The sequence below is a fragment of the Heterodontus francisci genome, chromosome 26, assembly GCF_036365525.1.
Source record: "Heterodontus francisci isolate sHetFra1 chromosome 26, sHetFra1.hap1, whole genome shotgun sequence".
Taxonomy (NCBI): Eukaryota; Metazoa; Chordata; class Chondrichthyes; order Heterodontiformes; family Heterodontidae; genus Heterodontus; species Heterodontus francisci.
The window spans coordinates 74175362-74195670 of NC_090396.1; the positions used below are offsets into that span (position 1 = coordinate 74175362).

The window sequence follows — 20309 nt, forward strand, 5'->3', positions numbered from 1 at the left end:
AATAAAGGGAGATTTGGCCGCAAGGTGGCTGGGCCAGATGTGAGTCATGCATGTTTGAGGTTGTGTGGGTGGGAGACCCTAGGATTGAGGTGGGGCTGTAGTGATGGCCCAGCCTAGTGGATACAGTAGAATTTGAAGTAAGGGGGGGATTGAGTTGTGTGTTTGGGTCTGGCAAGAGAGGCAGGATAGACATGGCAAGCGATTGATCCCATGGCTGGTCAGGACAAATCCCTTAAAAGCCGGTGAATTGGTGCTTCTGTGTCGTGACTGATTTCACTAAAGGATGGGATGAATAGGAAATACCATGAAAATCTCTGCCCTGGGCTGGGCCAGCATTCAGTCAGGCATTTTGAGTTGGGGTTTCAGTTTGCTGCCCCTTGTGTTGAGGGAGAGCTGGATACTGCTGCTGGGGCAGCACTGTAGGAAGATGCTTGGGGTGCAGTTGGAACACTAAGGTGACCAGTCTCTGTTTCAGGATGTACTGTTGTCTGTCATTTGAGTATGCTTAAAGTAGAGATTGACAGATTTCTAAACACCATTGACAAAGGGATATGGGGATAGTGGGGGAAAAAGACATTGAAGTGGATGATCAGCCAATGTCACATTGAATGGCGGAGCAGGCTCGATGGGCTGAACGGCCTACTGCTCCTATGTTCCTGTGGCTCAGCTGGTAGCACACTTGCCTCTTGAGTCAGAAAGTTGTGGGTTCAAGTCCCACTGCAGGACTTGAGCACAAAGTCTCGGCTGACATTTCCAGTACAGTACTGAGGGGGTGCAGCCTTTTAGATGAGACATTAAACCAAGGCCCGATCTGTGTTCTCAGGTGAATGTAAAAGATCCCATAGTTACTATTTTGAAGAGCATGGAAATTCTCCCCGGAGGTGGGGAGGAGGCTTGTATTTATCCCTCAACCAATATCAAAAGCAGATTATCTGGTTGATCCCATATTGCTGTCTGGGAGCTTGCTGTGCATAAATTGGCTGCTGGGTTTCCTACATTACAACAGTGACTACACCTCAAACTATTTCATCGGCTGTGAAGTGCTTTTGGACGTCCTCTGGACCTGACTCTGCCTACCCTATGCTGCTGTTTGATCAGCAGGAGTCTGAAGCCCTGGTAAATGACTGCACTTCTGGGCATAGTGTACCACTCCCTTGACAGGAGATTGGGTACAGGAATCACAGTGTGGATATGGGGTGGTTACTGCTCGCAGAAGGCAAATCACATAGATTGCCTTGGGCACCCAGCACTGTTTGAGTTCAACAGTAACAGATCTCAAGCAGTCAGTTAAAAGGACAAGAAATAGGGGCAGGAGTAGACCATTCAGCCCATCGAGTCTGCTCCACCATTCAATAGATCACAGTTGATCATCTGCCTCAACTCCACTTTCCTGCCGGCTCCCCATATTCCTTGATTTCGTGAGGCACCAAAAATTTATTGATCTGTCTTGAACATACAGAACAATGGAGCATCCACAACCCTCTGGGGTAGAGAATTCCAAAGATTCATAACCCTCAAGTCCTAAATGAACAATCTTATTCTGACTTGATTCCCCAGCCAGGGGGAAACAGCCTATCCATGTCTACCCTATCAAGCCCCTTCAGAATCTTGTCCTTCTGTAAACTTAATAGAGCTAGAGGAAGGTGTGTGATGCAGTGCACTGCCTTGATGTGCTTGAGTTGAAGGCCAGGCTTACAACCTTCAGAATAATGGCTGTGGGTGATCTGGATTGTATAACCTTTTGTACCTGTCCCTCTCTTACAGGTGTGGGAGGGTCTGAATGTGGTGAAGACTGGCAGGGTAATGCTGGGCGAGACCAATCCAGCTGACTCCAAGCCTGGCACTATTCGTGGTGATTTCTGTATTCAGGTTGGCAGGTGAGTACAATGGGAGCTGTACTGTCATTGTCTAACATGAACATTGAGGGAGTCAGTGATGGATCCCTGTAGCCATATTGTTCTTGCTCAAATGTTGCTGAGTGAGGTCAGGGTATGTTGGCAGTGTGCCATGTGCAAAGTCTGTTCAGGACTGTTGAAGGGAAACTTGCTGTGGTTCATGTGGGTCTTAAAGATCCCACAGCACAATTTGAGCAGGGAATTCTTGGTGTCTAGACCAATGTTCCTCCCATTAGTCATTTAATTAGTACCCCATCAACTTTCTAATTCTGGGACCTTGCTGTACACAAACTGCACCCTTTGTTTTACAGGCTAACAGTGATGCAGAGTAAAACTCCCTCTACACTGTCCCAAACTCAGCTACATACTGCTTGACACTAACTGGGGATTGGCAGTCTGAAAACACAGGCTTGCTTGTGCAGAAACTAGCATGTTGGTGCAGTACAGATTTCAGTTTGAGATGTAGAGGGATTTTTACTCTGTACTTATCACTGTTACCCCATAAAACATGGGTGGTTTGAGAAAAATATGGTCCCATGAGTTGGATTGACAGTCTCAACTTGTTTCAGCAAGACTGCTCAGTCAGCCTTTTGCCCCTCAGTCTGCCTTGGGTAGTAACCTAGGGCAACATTCTTGACCCTTTTGAAAACTGCTTAAATTGTGATCTTGTGTAAAGGTAGTGCCTTCTTTGTAATAACTTAACTGCTCTCTGCAGGAACATCATTCATGGCAGTGACTCAGTTACAAGTGCACAGAAGGAGATTAACCTTTGGTTCAAACCTGAGGAGGTGGTGGATTACAAGAACTGTGCCCTGGACTGGATCTATGAGTAAATCATTCTGGAATTACAAGATTTCCAGCTTGTCAGTCATTCCAAATTGTTGTTCAATGTCATTTTTTTACTGATTTCATATCATGTCCTGAATGTTGTGGCAAATAACAATAAATGAATTGAAAAATACCTGTTTCCTGTAGGTATTTGTCAGCTGGAGTTTAAATCTGTGCTCATGACTCAAAGCTGCTGCCTTGCAAATGTAACTTGGTTTGGTGGTTCAAGTTGATATGGCAGTATTTGGAGCAGGGAGTTCCTTGCACCCTGGCCAACCTTGTGTGGGAAGTGCTTTCCATCCAGTATTTCAACAATTTGCATTTATATAATGCCTTTAATGAGGTGAATATTCCCAGCAGCATTGTTAAAAATACACTGAGCTGGATCACAGGTGGGTTTGAAGCACTATCTTAATGGGGGAAAATTCAAAGCTTGGAGCCTGGGCAGGTGAAGAAATAGCCACCATGATGACTAAGGAAATTATACACGTCTATCATAAAATAAATTGTTACAGCACAGTAGGAGGGCAATATACCTACACTGCCAAGAAGCCAGAACCAGAAGAATAGAGATGAGGGTTGTGGAACAGAGGTAAAAGTGTGGAGGGATTTGAAAGCAAAGTTTAAAATTGAAGTAAAAACAAGAAATGCTGAAAATACTCAGGTCTGGCAGCATCTGTAGAGAGCAGAGTTGATTTTTTTTTTTAAATTTCATCTGTGTTCAGTTTGCTTACCCACTTTTTTTCCTGCTTGTACTTGTGGCTGTTCAATTTTCAGTCTGTTAACACCCTATCTGTACTAATGCTTTGTCTTTCAACACAGCATTAACATTATTTGCCTTTGCTCCACAACCTTCTGAACAAAGAATAGTACAGCACAGGAACAGGCCATTCAGCCCTCCAAGCCTGCACCTAAACTAACACCTTCTGCACTTCCGGGGACAGTATCCCTCTATTCCCTTCCTATTCATGTATTTGTCAAGATGCCTCTTAAATGTCGCTATCGTATCTGCTTCCACCACCTCCCCTGGCAGCAAGTTCCAGGCACTCACCACCCTCAAGAACTTGCCTTGCACATCCCCTCTAAACTTTGCCGCTCTCACCTTAAACCTATGTCCCCCAGTAACTGACTCTGCCACCCTCTGAAAAAGCTTCTGACTATCCACTCTGTCCATGCCGATCATAACTTTGTAAACCTCTATCATGTCGCCCCTCCACCTCTGTCATTGCAGTGAAAACAATGAGTTTTTCCAACCTCTCCTCATAGCTAATGCCTTCCAGAGCAGGCAACATCCTGGTAAACCTCTTCTGTACCCTCGCCAAAGCCTCCATGTCCTTCTAGTAGTGTGGCAACCAGAATTGCATGCAATATTCTAAGTGTGGCCTAACTAAATTTCTGTACAGCTGCAGCATGACTTGCCTATTTTTATTCTATGCCTGACCGATGAAGGCAAGCATGCTGTATGCCTTCTTGACTACCTTATCCACCTGCACACCCAGATCTCTCTGCCTGTCAATACTCAAGGGTTCTGCCATTTACTGTATACTTCCCACCTGTATTCGACTTTCCAAAATGCATTACCTCACATTTGTCCAGATTAAACTCCATCTGCTATTTCTCCACCCAAGTCTTCAACCAATCTATGTCCTGCTGTATCCTCTGACAATCCTTTATCTGCAACTCCACCAACCTTTGTGCCGTCCGCAACCTTACTAATGAGACCCACTACATTTTCCTCAATCATTTATATATACTACAAACAGCAAAGGTCCCAGCGCTGATCCCTGCGGAACACCACTAGTCACAGCCCTCCATTCAGAAAAGCACCCTTCCACTGCTACCCTCTGTCTTCTATGACTCAGCCAGTTCTGTATCCATCTTGCCAGCTCACCTCTGATCCCGTGTGACTTCACCTTTTGTACCAGTCTGCCATGAGGGACCTTGTCAAAGGCTTTACTGAAGTCCCTATCGATAACATCCACTGCCCTTCATCAATCATCTTTGTCACTTCCTCAAAAAAACTCAATCAAATTAGTGAGACACTACCTTCCCCTCAAAACCATGCTGCCTCTCGCTAATAAGTTCGTTTGTTTCCAAATGGGAGTAAATCCTGTCCTGTGGAATCCTCTCCAAAAATTTCCCTACCACTGACGTAAGGCTCACCTGTCTAATTTCCTGGATTATCCTTACCACCCTTCTTAAACAAAGGAACAACACTGGCTATTCTCCAGTCCTTTGGGACCTCACCTGTAGCCAATGAGGATGCAAAGATTTCTATCATGGCCCCAGCAATTTCTTCCCTTGCCTCCCACAGTATTCTGGGGTAGATCCCATCAGGCCCTGGGTACTTATCTACCTTAATGCTTTGCAAGACACCCAACACCACCTTTTTGATAATGAGATAACAGACTATCTGCACTCCCTTCCCTTTGGTGAATACTGATGCAAAGTACTCATTTTGTACCTTGCCCATTTCCTCTGGCTCTTTATATATGTATAAAAAGCCTTGGGATTTTCCTTAATCCTGTTTGCCAATGACTTTTCATGACCCCTTTTAGCCCTCCTGACTCCTTGCTTAAGTTCCTTCCTACTGTCTTTATATTCCTCAAGGGATTCGTCTGTTCCTAGCCTTCCAGCCCTTACAAATGCTTCCTTTTTCTTTTTGACTAGGCTCACAATATCCCGCGTTATCCAAGGTTCCTGAAACTTGCCAAACTTATCCTCCTTCCTCATTGGAACATGCTGGTCCTGGATTCTAATCAACTGACATTTGAAAGACTCCCACATGTCAGATGTTGATTTACCCTCAAACAGCTGCCCCCAATCTAAATTCTTCAGTTCCTGCCTAATATTGTTATAATTAGCCTTCCCCCAATTTAGCACCTTCACCTGAGGACTACTCATCCTTATCCACAAGTACCTTAAAACTTATGGTCACTGTTCCCAAAATGCTCCCCTACTGAAACTTCGACCACCTCGCCGGGCTCATTCCCCAATACCAGGTCCAGTACGGCCCCCATCCCTAGTTGGACTATCTACATATTGTTTCTGGTCAGCTATTCTGTGACCTTGTCCTATTTACACCTTCTTTGTTATCTCTTGCCCCCACCCCTGCTTTACTTATAACCTTTTACATTTCTAATTGCTAGTTCTGAAGAAGGGTCACTGACCTGAAATGTTAAAAACTCTGCCTCTCTCTCCACAGATGCTGCCAGACCTGCTGAGTATTTCCAGCATCTGCAGCAATTTTAAAATAAAAGCAAAATAAAGTGTTGCTTAGATGGTGACCAGTGTAGATTAGAGAGCACAGGAGTGATGGGTGAATGGGGCTTGGTAAGAATAAGGACATGGGCAGAGGGGCCAACCAGGAGAACATGGGTGTATTTGGGTCTGGAAGTAACAAAAACAAGTTTTTTAATCAGACCTGCATCTCAACCACCTGAAGACCCCTGTTTATTAACTACTGCAACCACCACTTCAATTGACTTGGTGCTGAGATGGATCCAATCCTTTCCTTAGTCAAAGCCTAACTGATTCTTGCAATGTGACCACATTACCTGAAAGCTCAGTGGGAGGCCACTACTTTCAGCAATGATCTGTTTGTAATTCTCAAACTTGCAAGTGTTGGGGTGCTCTGACTTGGGGCAAACATTTGTGGTAACCTGCACAACCTTCTCCTCCCATAACCTGACTACATTAATTACATCAGCCTTATGTAGTACTGTTACCATTTCACACTCCACCTTCCAACTATTTCTCTCCCATGTTTATTCATTCTCCAATCATGTACTTTTTTTCCTGCCTGATCTTGTTACTCCCCTCCCTGGCTCTAGCCTCCTGGTCATCTGATCCCATCAGCCTTACCCCTTGGCTGTTCTTTATTGCTGATGATGCTTCTTGCCCACTCTACCTTGTTCACATCCCAGACTTAGGAGTACAGTAGCATAGTGGTCATGATATTGGATTAGTAATCCAGAGATCTGGAGTAATCATAACAGCTGGAGAATTTAAACTCAATTAATTAAGACCAAATAGAGCTTGTATCAGCAGCCTCAACCACTTAAGTTCACTCATATCATTTAGGGAAGGAAATCGGTCCTTACCTGGTCTGGCCTATGTGACACCAGACCTACAGCAATGTGGTTGACTCTCAACTGCCCCTGAAATTACTTAAGCCACCCAGTTGTATAGGGATGGGCAATAAAACTGGCATTGTCAGTGACATCCACATCTGTCAACAAAACTCCACTCCCCTCTCATCACAATCACAGTGGTCTGTGGATAGTGGCAAGCTTAGACTGGACTGGCTGTTTACCTCACATTCTGGCTCAACCACCTAAATGCATTCTGCTTGCCAGTCTCAAACAGTTAAGTCAATAACATTGCTGTTGGCCAGAATGGGTAAGGGCATGTGAACCAGGTGGAATTTTACAACAATCCAGTAGTTTTATGGTCACTATTACTGCATTTCCTTGTATTCCACACTAATTTCCCCAGCTGCTGTGGTGGGATTTGAACTCATGGCTCCATTGCTACTGTTCCCCTAGCTACAAAAGCACCTTTTAACATACCAAAATATCAAGACACTTCACAGCAGCATCAAGATGCTACCAAGGTCAGGTGACCAAAAGCTTAGTCAGATAGGTTTTAAGGAGCATCTTGGAGGAAAGGTGGAGGTTTATGGTGGGGATTCCAGAGCTTAAGAGCCCAGGCATCTGAAGACACAGCTGCCAACAGTGGGGTAGGAATACACTAGAGACCAGAGTTAGATGAACCAACCACTTGTCAGCTGTTTCAATGGCCAGATAAATACCCATTTGAGTTATTATAGCATCAGTTCAGAGCAGAAATGAGATCTCTACTATTCCAGAGTCATTCAGTGACCCTAGTGTGGTGATGCAGGCAGACTCAATGATCCAGCTGTCATTAACAATTCACGTTTGGATATTATACATGTCCAAAGATGTATAATCTTCAAGGATGTATAGGATGGTGCAGGAATTGTATGTACAGTTAAAGGGGTATATACGAGGATGGGTATCAAAGTCTGGTCAAATGTTTTAAGGAGAGTCTGATGGGAGGTAAAATTACAGAGCCAAAGGCAAAAAGATGGTACGGGGAAGGGGAAATAAATAAGGAGCATCAGGAATGGAGACTTTGGCAGAGAAGGGAGGAGGTTAGAGATAGGGAGGGGTGAAGCTGTTAAATACCAGGAGGAGAATTTTAAATGAGGTGTTGGGCAGTAGGAGACTAAGTAGGTCAATAGGGAGAGGGGTGATAGCCTATCCTGCACCAAGTCACTCAGCCTTAAAAACAGTTTTTAATGAGCTGAAAATGTTGCAAGTTGGGAGGCTGAAATAAATAGACAAAGTGACACACAGCACAGGGCACGGATGGAGAGTTATGGAGAGGATAGAATGGAGTTTGACACAATGGCCTTGGTCTTCCTAATGTCTAGCTGGAGGGAAGTGTGGCTTAGATGAGCAGGATTGAGAAGGGATGGAGTGTGTGTGTTGGGTCACACATGTGGAAGCTAACCAGTGTCTGCAGATGATGTCACTAAAGGGGCAGCATGTTGGTGAGGAAGCAGAGGAGGGAAAAGGTGGATCCTTGGGGGTCTCCTATGGTGATGGTGCAGGGTGGGAATGTAAGCCAATGCTGGAGATGCTTTAGCCACAATTGGATAAGTAAGAGAAACCAAGAAAGAGCAGTCCTAATGAGCTGGACAGAAAGGCGTTGGAAGATGGTGTGGCTAACTGCATGGAATGTTGCCGAGAGGACAACAATGGATAGTTTACCACAGTCAGTCACAGAGGACATTATTTATGACTGATTCTGGCTGTTTTGATATGGTGGGAGACAAAAAAACCTGTTTGGAAGCATTCACACAGGGAGATGTAGGAAAGTTAAGCACAGAAATAAAGATTTTGGTGAGAAAAGGTTGAAGCACTAGTTTGCAAGGAGAGAGATTGAAGGTGATTCATTGAGGCAGGGAGGGTGTCTAGTGTTCTGAAACAAAAGGGCAGTGCTGGTGGAGACGGAACAGTTTACACTGTCAGCTAATATGGAGCCAGAAAAAGTTCAGTATAAGTGGGAATGGGGTCAAGACAAGAAGAGGTGGGTCTTGTGGGTATGAAGTTGGAGGAAAAACTAGAGGGGCGGACATAAGATTAGTTACTTAAGAGCGTAAACCATAAATATATACCATCTACAAACATTAACAGTTGCTGTGTAGAATGTGATGTCTTTCACACAGACTAAGATTCAAATATAAGATAAAAAAGTTTTGGGGGAGGGGTGGTGGGAGAGAGAATAAAATACTTGCATCTTTAAGCAATACTAACTCCACTGCATAAAAGGTTGCTAACTGAGAATGAGGTTTTTGGGATGTAAAAGCTTTTGCAGTTTGCACATTTTTAATGAAGTGGTATTGCTGCCACCATTCCAGAATTCTGTAATCTTTGAGGATTAGGAAGAAGTCTACAAATTTTGCCCATCTGTCATATGAATCATTGTCAATGTGAACTTGCTGCAATCTCTCATGTTTCACACATTCTCATACAACGAAGGATGACAGATCCGAAAGGGCTCTACTAGCTTCCTGTCTGAAACACAGATCCAAAAATCGCAGTCATAGGAAGCCTACAGAACGGTTTTCAATCCGTTTAAAAGGTTTTATTAAGTGTAAAAAATGACCACTTAGTGAACAATTTTCATTTCTTTTTACACAAAGTTGTGACTAATGCATCTAAGGTTTAGTGAAAAGTATTTCTCTGCAAAAGAACAAAGAAAAGTTCTTTGTTTGGACGTACAGACGCCGAGAGGTTGGCAGGTTCCTGCCGATAGCCACTGTACCGAGTAAAAAGGAAAGATTATATTTATACAATTATTGATTCAGATTATCAAAATACATAGAGAAAACAAATGTATAAATCCCACTGTTAGCTACAACATTGCTTCCCTGCTTGATGTGTCAGGAAGAGCAGAAAAAGAATTTCTAGGAACTATGTATATGTTTTTTCCCCTTTTTGTTATTTTATCAAAATTCGTGCGACTTTAGAACAGGAATAGAATCAAAGAAATTTCCTGAATCAAATCACAGTTTCTCAAAATCCCTCCGATAAGAAATGATGATCCGTATTAAAGATTCATGTAGCACCATATTACAAAGATCAGGGATGAACTCACATTGTGTAAAAAAACTGCTGACACTCGTGTTAATCCTGGGCACGCATGGGGTCACCAGGGGTCACGTACAACCCGGGAACATTTGCATTCCAAATAAGTAACAGATATTTCTGAGGGAGACACAAGGCTGCAAATCAGATTGTTGGGGAGGGGGGAGAAAGCATTCAACAGGAATCTGCAATTCCACCCACCCACCATTCTCCCTGCAACTTGCATTATACAACTACCATTCCAAAGTACAAAGATAGGTGGGGACAGTGACATGGTAGGTTACAGACATAGGAACAGCAGCTGATGGGAGATGCAAGGTTGATCAGTTGGGTTCAAATAAGATTTAGCAGCCGGTTGAAAGAAGCTTTAAATTATAAATGGTGCTGTACAGGAGATTATGTTGTACAAAATGTGCTCAATAACCTCCTGTAATAAGCAACCACTTTAAAAAAGAAATTACATCTTGGGGCCAACCCGCTGACACTTACTGGAAAACCACAGTTGGGAAAAGCATTTTCCATTGGTTTCCCTGGGGAATTCAGTGACCTGCCCAGCTCCTGCAGATATTGGAACAGGGCCTGAGCTACTGTACTGTCACAAGGCAGTGCTCAACTCTTGTACACAGGCCCCATGTCCAGCTACTCGAAAAGGAAGAATGGAAAACATATCAATGGAGCCCTGGATGAGACAGACTGTTCCCTCAATGTTGGATTCCAGCGCACAAAACAAAGCTTGGGGCTTGTCTGGAGCCAAAACACCATCAGCATCTCCTGCTTATTCTTCACAGATAATCACAACAGAGCAAGCGAGGTACAGTGGAGGGGGGGAAAGACAAGTGTTATGCACTTTTATCTATTCCTTCCATCCACACCAGGCCTACCCCTGCATGGGATCACTGACATCAATACAAATGAGATCAGGAGGCAGACTGACTATCTGCGGTCAGCGTTTGAAAGATCTCATACCTGTGGATAACACTGTGACAATCAGATGGATGGTGTCTCCTCTATTTTCTGCAGTTAAACAGTGAGTGGATCTTCCTTCTGAATTATATTTTCAAAGCCAGTGAAACAGTACCCAGTCTCCACTCCAAGATTTCGAAGCAGTGAATGGCAGAGTGTACATGCTTGCCCACTGCTCCCTGGATGCTCCGCAGAGGGTAGGAAGGGAAAGTGTTGAGTATCAGACAGAGAATTCCTCCTCACTCAAGCTCACCAAGTAACCAGTCAGTGGGGCACTGGTGCATCTCGAAGCAGCAAGCTCCTGCCTGCATCCTTGGCCCAGGGTAGAGAAAATTAATATACATAAAAGTCATGTCTCTCATAGATGCTACACTTCATGTCCTCTAGGTGAGGGAGGAGTTGCATTGGGAGGATACTAAACTTAGGGACTTCAAACTCCAACCAAGGACAAAAAGAATCCTAGAAGTTGCAGCACAGGAGGCCACAATGTGACCCACCCAGAATTTGCTGGTTTCAGACTCTTCCCTTTAGCATCACACCCCCATTCACTTTTAATATTGCCTCATTAGCGTTAAATAAAAGGAACATTAAAGAGCATTCAAAAACTAGGTGGCCTGCACAGAGAGAGGGAGTACCGACACAGCCACATGAGGCTCCAGAAGCAATGTGAGAACCAATTTAAGTTAACAAATATAGAGACTTCAGTCCTTGTGGGGTCCACGCCGCACTCAACAAAACACAACTGGCTCAGAGGATGAGGATTGGCTGCATCCTAGCTACGCATGCACACACAGGCAGAGCCAGCAATACCAGGCTTAGACTTCCTGAGAGGGGTTTTTCTTCTAGTTTTTAAAGTTTATGCTAAAAACAAAAACGAGTTCAACCTTGAATGAAAAAATGAGGTCAAACAGTCTGGCATGTGGTGCCTATGGAGGATGCAGGAGCACTGGAAGTTAACATAACTTCATCTGAATATGTAGTCACAGAATGCTCGTGCGAGCATTTCACCAAAAAAAAGTTCAACACTGAAAACAGACATTCTCCCTTCCCAACGCCCCCTCCCCACCCACCCCCAGCAAAATAACTTCAAGTACAATATACAAGAACGTCCAACACATAAACTGAAAACTAGAGTCTTTTTTCACCCACCCCAAACCAGAAAAGAACTGTCCAAATGTACAATTAAAAAATAAAATCACTGAACTGCCTCGCCATTGCAGCCTGCAAGACCTGCGGTGAACTGCTCCTGTGTTGGGGATCCAACTGATTAAAAAGGTGCAGATGCTTCAATCCAAGGGTCCCTGCTTGATACAAGCTTGGAGACCGCATCTTTGAGGTTGCTGGATTAGCTGCCACGTCACCTTGCTTTCCTGCTCAGGAGGCACCATGAAGGAGACAGAACTCAGCGACTTCCATAAAATTCACCTCGTGCTCCAGCGAGATCACACTGGAGAGAGAAAAGGACAACTGGTTACAAAAGTTCAGCATTTCAAAAAACTGGAGCAAGTTAAAATACAAATGATTTCAGGAGCAATTTTTCCCCTTACCTCTGCTCCTTTACGCGTGAGGAGACCTGGAATTCAGGCACAACTGAGACAAACCACTTCTCAGTCAGGGCTCATAACACAAGGAATACAAACTTGGTTGAAGCAGTGAACAAGGAAATGGGCAGATTTCTAATTCTGCAAGGAGCAGAGATATTGGAAGGAGATGAAAGAGACCAAAGGAGGGAGTGATGCTGGCTGCAGAATGACACCTCACACCTACCATGATCACAAAGCCAGTTAGGTCCATGAGTGAATTGGATAATACAGTACAAGAGCAAAACAAACACTAAAAGGAGATCCAGGAGGGAAACAAAGGTTCTGGTTGTAAATTAGCACTAATACAAAGAAATGACACTTATCGGGCAGAGCAGAAAATAAAAACTTCATTTTAGGTTGAAGAACTAACTTCCTCTTCAGGCCCCATGAAGATTGCAAGAGCTGCTCAGACAGTCAGCCAGCCTGATAGTGGCACTACAGGACTGACCAGCACCTCCAGTCCCAGTAGACGCCAACCAGCAGGATTTCTATTCAACTGCTTAAATAAGCCCAATTTTATTTAAAGGGTAGCAGAATGAAATTTTTTTAAATGCATTATGTTGAAAGATATACAGGTCAGATTATCCAATTCAAAATAATCCAAAGAGGCAGAACCCAACTGATAGGGAGGTGTTGCAGAAAGGACAAGTTTATAAAGAAGTGTCACACCTATATAGAGTCAGACAGTTATACAGCACAGAAACCGGCCCATCGTGTCTGTGCCAACCATCAAGCACCTAACTATTCTAATCCCATTTTCCAACACTTGGCCCATAGCCTTGTATGTTATGGCGTTTCAAGTCCTCATCTAAATACTTCTTAAATGTTGTAAGGGTTCCTGCCTCTACCACCTCCTCAGGCAGTGCGTTCCAGATTCCAACCACCCTCTGGGTGAAAAATGTTTTCCTCAAATCCCCTGTAAACCTCCTGCCCCTTACCTTAAATCTATGCCCCCTCGGGTGTACATCTTACAGTGGTAAAGGATTTATATCCTCAACTCTTGCCAGTTCTCTACATCCACATCCCCAGCGCCCACCAGATTCGCCACCCTCCCCAACCTGCCCTGCTAACCCCCGGCAGCTGAGATTGGGATTGTGTTGTAGGAAGGATGAGGGACTAAGCTAGCACGATGCATGCCGAGACCACAGACTGCTCAAACCACACAAACGATTTACTCATACCTGTGCACAGCTCAGACTCCAGGTTTGCAAGCCCCAGCCCATCTGTAGCCATCAATACTTCAGTTTCCAGAAATAATTCTATTCCATTCCTTTTTGCCCCCATCCCAATCCTCTCCCATTATAACCCCTATGTAACACATGGTTCATCTGCCCTACTACCAGCTCCTCAGCCTCTCGCAGTCCCGGTTCTGTTCTCATAGGTCCATGAGCACAGCTTGGAGAGATCGTCCCTCTGGTGCCCCTCCCCCTTTACACATCACATGACTAATCATGGAGGTGGCATTGCAAGCTTGCAGAATGAGGCTAGTCTCTGCCTCTGGAAACTTGACATAGCAAGGGGAAGAGAAACTGGTTTTCCACTCACCTGGTAGCTGCCATTAAACGCTGTGAAGAGATGGCCGGCAGCCTTTGGTCACCAGATGATGATGTCTCGGTGCTTACTGCTGCTGGCTGAAAGACACGGTGACGAAAAAGGTCAGCACACCAGGCTCCCCAGACACAGGCACTGGACAGCACCGTTCACCCAGTGACCATCACCAGGCTCCCCAGACACAGGCACTGGACAGCACCGTTCACCCAGTGACCATCACCAGGCTCCCCAGACACAGGCACTGGACAGCACCGTTCACCCAGTGACCATCACCAGGCTCCCCAGACACAGGCACTGGACAGCACCGTTCACCCAGCGACCATCACCAGGCTCCCCAGACACAGGCACTGGACAGCACCGTTCACCCAGCGACCATCACCAGGCTCCCCAGACACAGGCACTGGACAGCACCGTTCACCCAGTGACCATCACCAGGATCCCCAGACACAGGCACTGGACAGCACCTTAAACCCAGTGACCATCACCAGGCTCCCCAGACACAGGCACTGGACGACACCATTCACCCAGTGACCATCACCAGGCTCCCTAGACACAGGCACTGGACAGCACCGCACCCAGCGACCATCACCAGGCTCCCCAGACACAGGCACTGGACAGCACCGTTCACCCAGTGACCAGACAGTAACCCCCAACTTAAACATTCTGCTAAAAGAGAAAACACAATTATATGTTATAGCAGTTCTTAATTTTAGGTTGCACAAAAGACGCAGAATGCAAGTAGAGATGGGCACAAGGCTGTAAAGCGAGAACATGTTACCCAGACCAGTTACTGGGGGGTCACCAGCAGTGGCTCTGCAAAAGGGCACAGCATTGTGCAGGATCGAGGATTAAGAATCTTGCTAAGTAGCAACAATGGAAACTACACTGGTGATGGTCCAGTGTAAGCTCTGCAGCATCAGGACAGCCTCTGGTGTCTGTATTCCCTCGGAGCCAGTTGGGGAAAATGATATAAGGACTGGACAATTTATTTTAAAAATGATGCCTGTCCATTGCTGTACTGGAGTGTGCATCTCAACAGTCAGCAGCTGCTTTTAGAACTGTGAAATCAATACCACAGTACATATCCTGCTTTCCTTCCGGGAGTGGATTTCAAAGTCAGTCAGAGAGGAGGTATTACAGGACAGTCAGGGAACCGAGAGCTGAGAAACATTCAACCTCTTCAAACACTTTACCACATACCCCTGCACATAACCAGCCACTGGTCCACACTGAAAGACTGACTGAAACCCAGGTGCCCCCATTGTAGTCATCAAAAATGCTTTAAAAATACATAAGAACGTTGCACGCTGAAGGGAAACAGCTCAGTCCCACAGGGTGGGGGTGGCAGTCACAGGTTCAAATCCTAGGCTGTGCGGAGACAGCCAAGTACAGCCAGGATGGCTTTGTGCTACAGTTGGTTTGAGGACTACCTGGCCACAGTGGGGCTGGATAGTTAAGGTTTACAAGAAATACAGCCGGGAGCCTCCTTGCCTCATCAGTGACGCCCACCCTGCTGCACAGCCACTGGGCAAGCACAGAAACAGGGTTGATGGTGATGGTTCCCACAGTCAAATAACCATCACAATACAGGGCGATAGGGAAACAGAATCTCATGGAGGCTCCTGACACACTGGACCCCAACCCAGTGCCTTCAGGAAAGAAAGGTAGGAAAGCAATCACTGTATCTTTGCCAACCCTGCGCTCTGACCTTGAACTGGGGCACTCAATGTGATTACCTACAACAAATACAACTCCTTTCTATCACAGCTGTTTAGATTACCTGTTCTGAGCCTGGCATTGACCTGTCTGCTAGTGCTGGGAGGCGTGAGGGCCTCCGGGGCTGCCTGGGCTGGAAGAGTTCGGTATGGAGGAGTCAACTCATCATCCGCAGAGAAACTGCTGTGCGTCCCGCCACTCATAGGCAGGATCAACAAACTGACCGGCTTCTTCTCAATTGGATTCTTCCTTTCTAAACATCAGGTCAAACTTTGTTAAGCTCTCATTATAGCGTTCAAAGCGTCTGCACTAAATTCACTATCAATCTTATTAAACGCATGGAAGTGACAGAGCTCGACTGTGTACCTGACGTATTGCTGGGGTCCAGCTAGTCCTGGTGGAAGCACCAGACAATTGTTTTGTTGGTTCCAGTTGATGGCTTCTATGAAATATCCTCAACATTAGAGAGCACAAAGCACATGACTGCGATGAAACATTCCAGCCCAAACTCCCTTGCTGTTCTAGTAAGGGAACACGTAACCGTAAAGCCCTGGCCCAGTTCCTAATCGGTGCTGAATAATCACCCTCTCTCTCTACACACCAGTATACCTCGACAAGCAAAGGGGGGAGAAAAAGATTCCCTACTCGTTTGCGATTCGGTGGTGTCTACTTCAAAGTGCATGTGACGCTGGCTGAGGGTAGAATTGAGCTGCCATTGGACTTTCATTATTTCTTTCAGGCTCACACAGAATAAGCACTCACTTCTGAAGCAGCAGAGGGCTGCCAGAGCCTGTGGATCCAGAGCTGTAAACCACTAACTGGTGTTGGGAAGGGCCACCAAACAACAGGAACTAGCTGCAATATATTAGGGAAGAAACAAATAGCTGGATGGCTGGCTGGTGCTTACAGGCATTACAAACAATTACACTACCCCACTCAAGAATATGTTTTTGATATTCGAGACACTGAACGAGTCCCGAGAGCGCTTTCCTACACAATGTTATGTTTGGGAAAGGGTGGAATGCTTCGCTCAATACGAGATATAACGATTCGGAGAATTAAATCCATCTAGTGTTGAATAGGAACAAATGATCAGATACAGAGTAAAGCTCCCTCGATACTGTCCCATCAAACACTCCCAGGAAAGGTACAGCACGGGAAAAAAAAACAGGGTTAGATACAGAGTAAAGCTCCCTCTACACTGTCGCCATCAAAAAAAACAAAACAGGGTTAGTTAGAGTAAAGCTCCCTAAAAGAAAACAGGGTTGGGTGCTCTCTGATTGGGAATCCTGACTGCCTCAACGAGGTGCAGTTGACAGTGCTGCAGTCAATTGCTGGAGGTGCTGCTGGAGAGGGAGAGCTGAAGAGAGAACTGCAAAAACTTTGAACAAGAACTTTTGCTGCAGAGGAGGAAAGACTTGGGAATAAGCCTGTAATTCGAGGTGGGTGTCGAGCACCAGACTTTTATTTCTTTTGGACTGTTGCGGGAGGTGGAAGAGGCCGGAACAAAAAGGGGTGGGGACTGTACAACTCTGCAGAGAGCTGTGCAATTGCATTTGACTGCACAAGGAAGCTCCCTCCCCACCCTGGGTCAGCTGAAGCTGCCTGGCGATAGAGACAGAAGGATCTAACTAGTGCCTGGGCAGTTTTCGGCTGACCCAGGTGAAGACTCCTCCCACAACCAGAAGACCAGGAGTGTTTAGAGTGTTCAGAGTACCACCCTTTAAGGAAAAAAGCAAAGTCATTGCTTGCACCCTGTCTTTCTCCTTTCCTGTATATCCTCAGCCTCTCCCCAAACCTACTTGCTGCTATTTGTTGGAAACATTTCTTTGTTTGTTTGCCTGCAATTAGGGGGTGGGTTTGGCTCTGGAACCATGGCAAGCCCATCAGCACCGGTGGCGGGGCCCTTTCATACCTATGCGGCTGTAGCCTCTGTGGCCGCCCGCATAACCCTGTCACCTTTTAAATTAATTACTTCGAGCCATGGGGTAAAGAGCTATCCCCACCCCAATATGTCTAAAGAGGCCTGTGCAAAGGCAACGACCGAGGTTGTCGGCCCCTCGGCCATTGTGGCAGCCTCAAAAATGTACGGGAAGGCTGTGTTCTTCCTGAAGACCGAGCGGGCCGTGTCCCTGGCCCTGAATAAAGGGCTCACAGTGGGTGGGACTTTGCTGCCAGTGGACCCTCTGGGGGCCACTGCACAGCGGATATCAAATGACCCGCCCTTCATTCCCAGTAAGCTCCTCCTTCCCCCACCTGTACCATCTGGAGGAGAGAAGGTCAGGATCACCCCAACCCACTCGGTCTTCGGGAGCACAGCCTCCGACATACCGACCCCTTCCGCCACCAGCTATTTGTGCAGCTAGCGCGGGAGGTGGTCTTGGAGGGCCATTTTGATGAATTCCAGGGGACGGCCTACCGAGTCTTCTGGACCTCGGACGGGGCGTGATGCCATGTCTGCAAGGGGGTGGGGCATGTTCATAAGAACTGCGCCAACTACACCTTGGAGGCCCAGGGTGGCGCCACTGCACCTCCTCCCACTCCCCCCACACATCCTACAGACACCGCTCAGTCGGTTCCGGAGGCTGTGGTTTTCACAGCCTCCGGCGGGGAGAGGAGTGCCCGTCGGAGCAGAAGGAAGGCGCGGAGGAAAAGTAAACACAGAGAGGCTCGTCCCCTGAACACCACGACACAACTTGAGCCTGAGCTCAGCCCAAGGCCCGTTCCCAGGGAATCCACCTGTCCCAGGGCTGGGCTCAGGCTCAGAGTAACTAAAAAAGAGGGTGCGGAGGCGGAGGCCTCTGATGACATTGAGGTCTCTGAGCCTCTGTGCCCTAGCGGGAAAAAGAGGAGAAGGCATCCCTCCACAGAGGGGACACAGGGCCCTGAGATGCAGGGCCCCTGTTGGAGGGAAGCTGTCTCCTGTTTCGGGTCCCCAGGTTCCCTCTACCACTAACAAGGCTGCAAAGTCTGGGCAGGAGCTCCCTATTCCTCAGGATGGAGGAGATGGGGAGGCCCCTCTACATGCAACCCCTCCTGTGGGAGCAAGTGGAACCCGACATGTGGTGGGAGCTCCTGGAGAAGCCTCCCATTCTGCCACTGGGTCGTGCCCTGAGCGGAGGGGAGGGCGATGCCCCAAAAGGGTCGGCCCTCCCAGCCAGAATCCACTCACAGCCAGGAGACACCCGACCCGGTTATAACCGAAAATGCTGCCCCATCTGCTGGACCTGTGAGTGCTGGCGGAGCAGGAGATGGCCTCCTTTCTCCACCTCCGGTCTCAGCTCTGGTTGGATTTCCGGAGTCGGGAACTTCCGTCTCCCCTGGACCGCTCATTGGCCTGGGGGCGGAGGTGGAGGGGGGTCCTGAACCGCTGGTGCCCACTAGTTTCACAGTGGAACCCAGAGAGGACTCCTCCGCCATCGAGCCTGGGGGTGGGATCGTGACGGAGGTGGGACCAGCTGGCACGGCCAGGATGTCCGCCCCACAGCGTGTGGTGGGTATGTCGGCCGCTGGCAGTGACAACCCAAAGGAGGACGGGGACTCAGTGTGGCGCACGGAGGATGACCTTGATTCCATCGCCAGCGAGTCTCCTCATCCCCATGGCGGAACTCTGGTATTTCCTCACGGCTTGCAGGGGTTGCCGCAATAAAGTTCAGCTGGCCCTCGGCCATTGGTCGAGTCTGGCACTGATCATCCAGTCCGTGCCGCCCTCAAGAAAGAGGGCAAGTGTGCGGGCGTGAAACTGGTTGAGAGGCATCATTTTAATGAGTTTCTCAAAGGGTTGCTGGCAGAGTGGAAGGCCAGGTACACTTCCACTCCCTCCTCAGTGAGGTGTTGGTGACAGTTTTTAAGTACCTTTGACATGAAGATAATCATAGCCAGCCTCAACATCAAAAGCAGCAGGGGGTCTCACCGTAGATTTCACAATCTCTCCATCCTCAGGGAATGGAGATATGCGGTGAGCTTTCTGCAGGAAAGCCACACCGTTCCGGGAGACGAAGCCACCTGGCTCCTGGAGTGGCAGGGTGGGGTCGACATGAGTCACCTCACCCCTATTTCTAGTGTGGTGGCTATCCTGTTAGTTTAGAGATACAGCACTGATACAAGCCCTTCGGCCCACCGAGTCTGTGCCGACCATCAACCACCCATTTATACTAATCCCATATTCCTACCACATCCCCACCTATCCCTATATTTCCCGACCACCTACCTATACTTGGGGCAATTTATAATGGCCAATTTACCTACCAACCTGCAAGTCTTTGGCATGTGGGAGGAAACCGGAGCACCCGGAGAAAACCCACGCAGACACAGGGAGAACTTGCAAACTCCACACAGGCAGTACCCAGAATTGAACCCGGGTCGCTGGAGCTGAGAGGCTGCGGTGCTAACCACTGCGCCGCCCAACTTGTTGGCCCCGACTTTTCAGCCGGAGATCTTGGGGGTCAAGGAGCCAGTGCCAGGCCACTTGCTCCACATCGCCATTGGTCTGGGTAGCGTGCCACTCCGCCTTGTGAACGTGTACGCGCCCAGACCCAGCATGCTGCAAGCGCGGTTCTTTGAAATGTCCACTGTCGAGCTCCATCAATAGCAGC

The 20309-nt window shown here is 47.2% G+C and overlaps 2 protein-coding genes across 9 annotated transcripts in view; one reads left to right on the forward strand and one right to left on the reverse strand.

Annotated features, from left to right (window-relative positions):
* Positions 1 to 2856, forward strand: part of LOC137384470 (nucleoside diphosphate kinase) — a 423199-nt gene extending 420343 nt beyond the window's left edge. For both annotated transcript variants that reach the window (XM_068058590.1, XM_068058589.1), the window contains exons 4-5: positions 1765 to 1877; positions 2611 to 2856. In XM_068058590.1, coding sequence (XP_067914691.1) covers positions 1765 to 1877; positions 2611 to 2728 — 231 coding nt within the window. In that variant the 3' untranslated portion in view covers positions 2729 to 2856. The remainder of the gene's footprint in view (positions 1 to 1764; positions 1878 to 2610) is intronic.
* A 6531-nt stretch (positions 2857 to 9387) lies between these two features.
* mbtd1 (mbt domain containing 1) overlaps positions 9388 to 20309 on the reverse strand; it is a 65703-nt gene continuing 54781 nt past the window's right edge. For 2 of the 7 annotated variants that reach the window (XM_068058598.1, XM_068058594.1), the window contains one exon: positions 9388 to 12311. Coding sequence is in view for 4 of the 7 variants with exons in the window: in XM_068058594.1 (XP_067914695.1) it covers positions 12307 to 12311 (5 nt within the window). In the remaining 3 variants the exon portion in view is untranslated. Of the gene's footprint in view, positions 12312 to 13992; positions 14079 to 15719; positions 15968 to 20309 lie in introns of those variants that run through there. The other 5 variants (XM_068058596.1, XM_068058591.1, XM_068058592.1 and 2 more) reach the window with 4 other exon arrangements.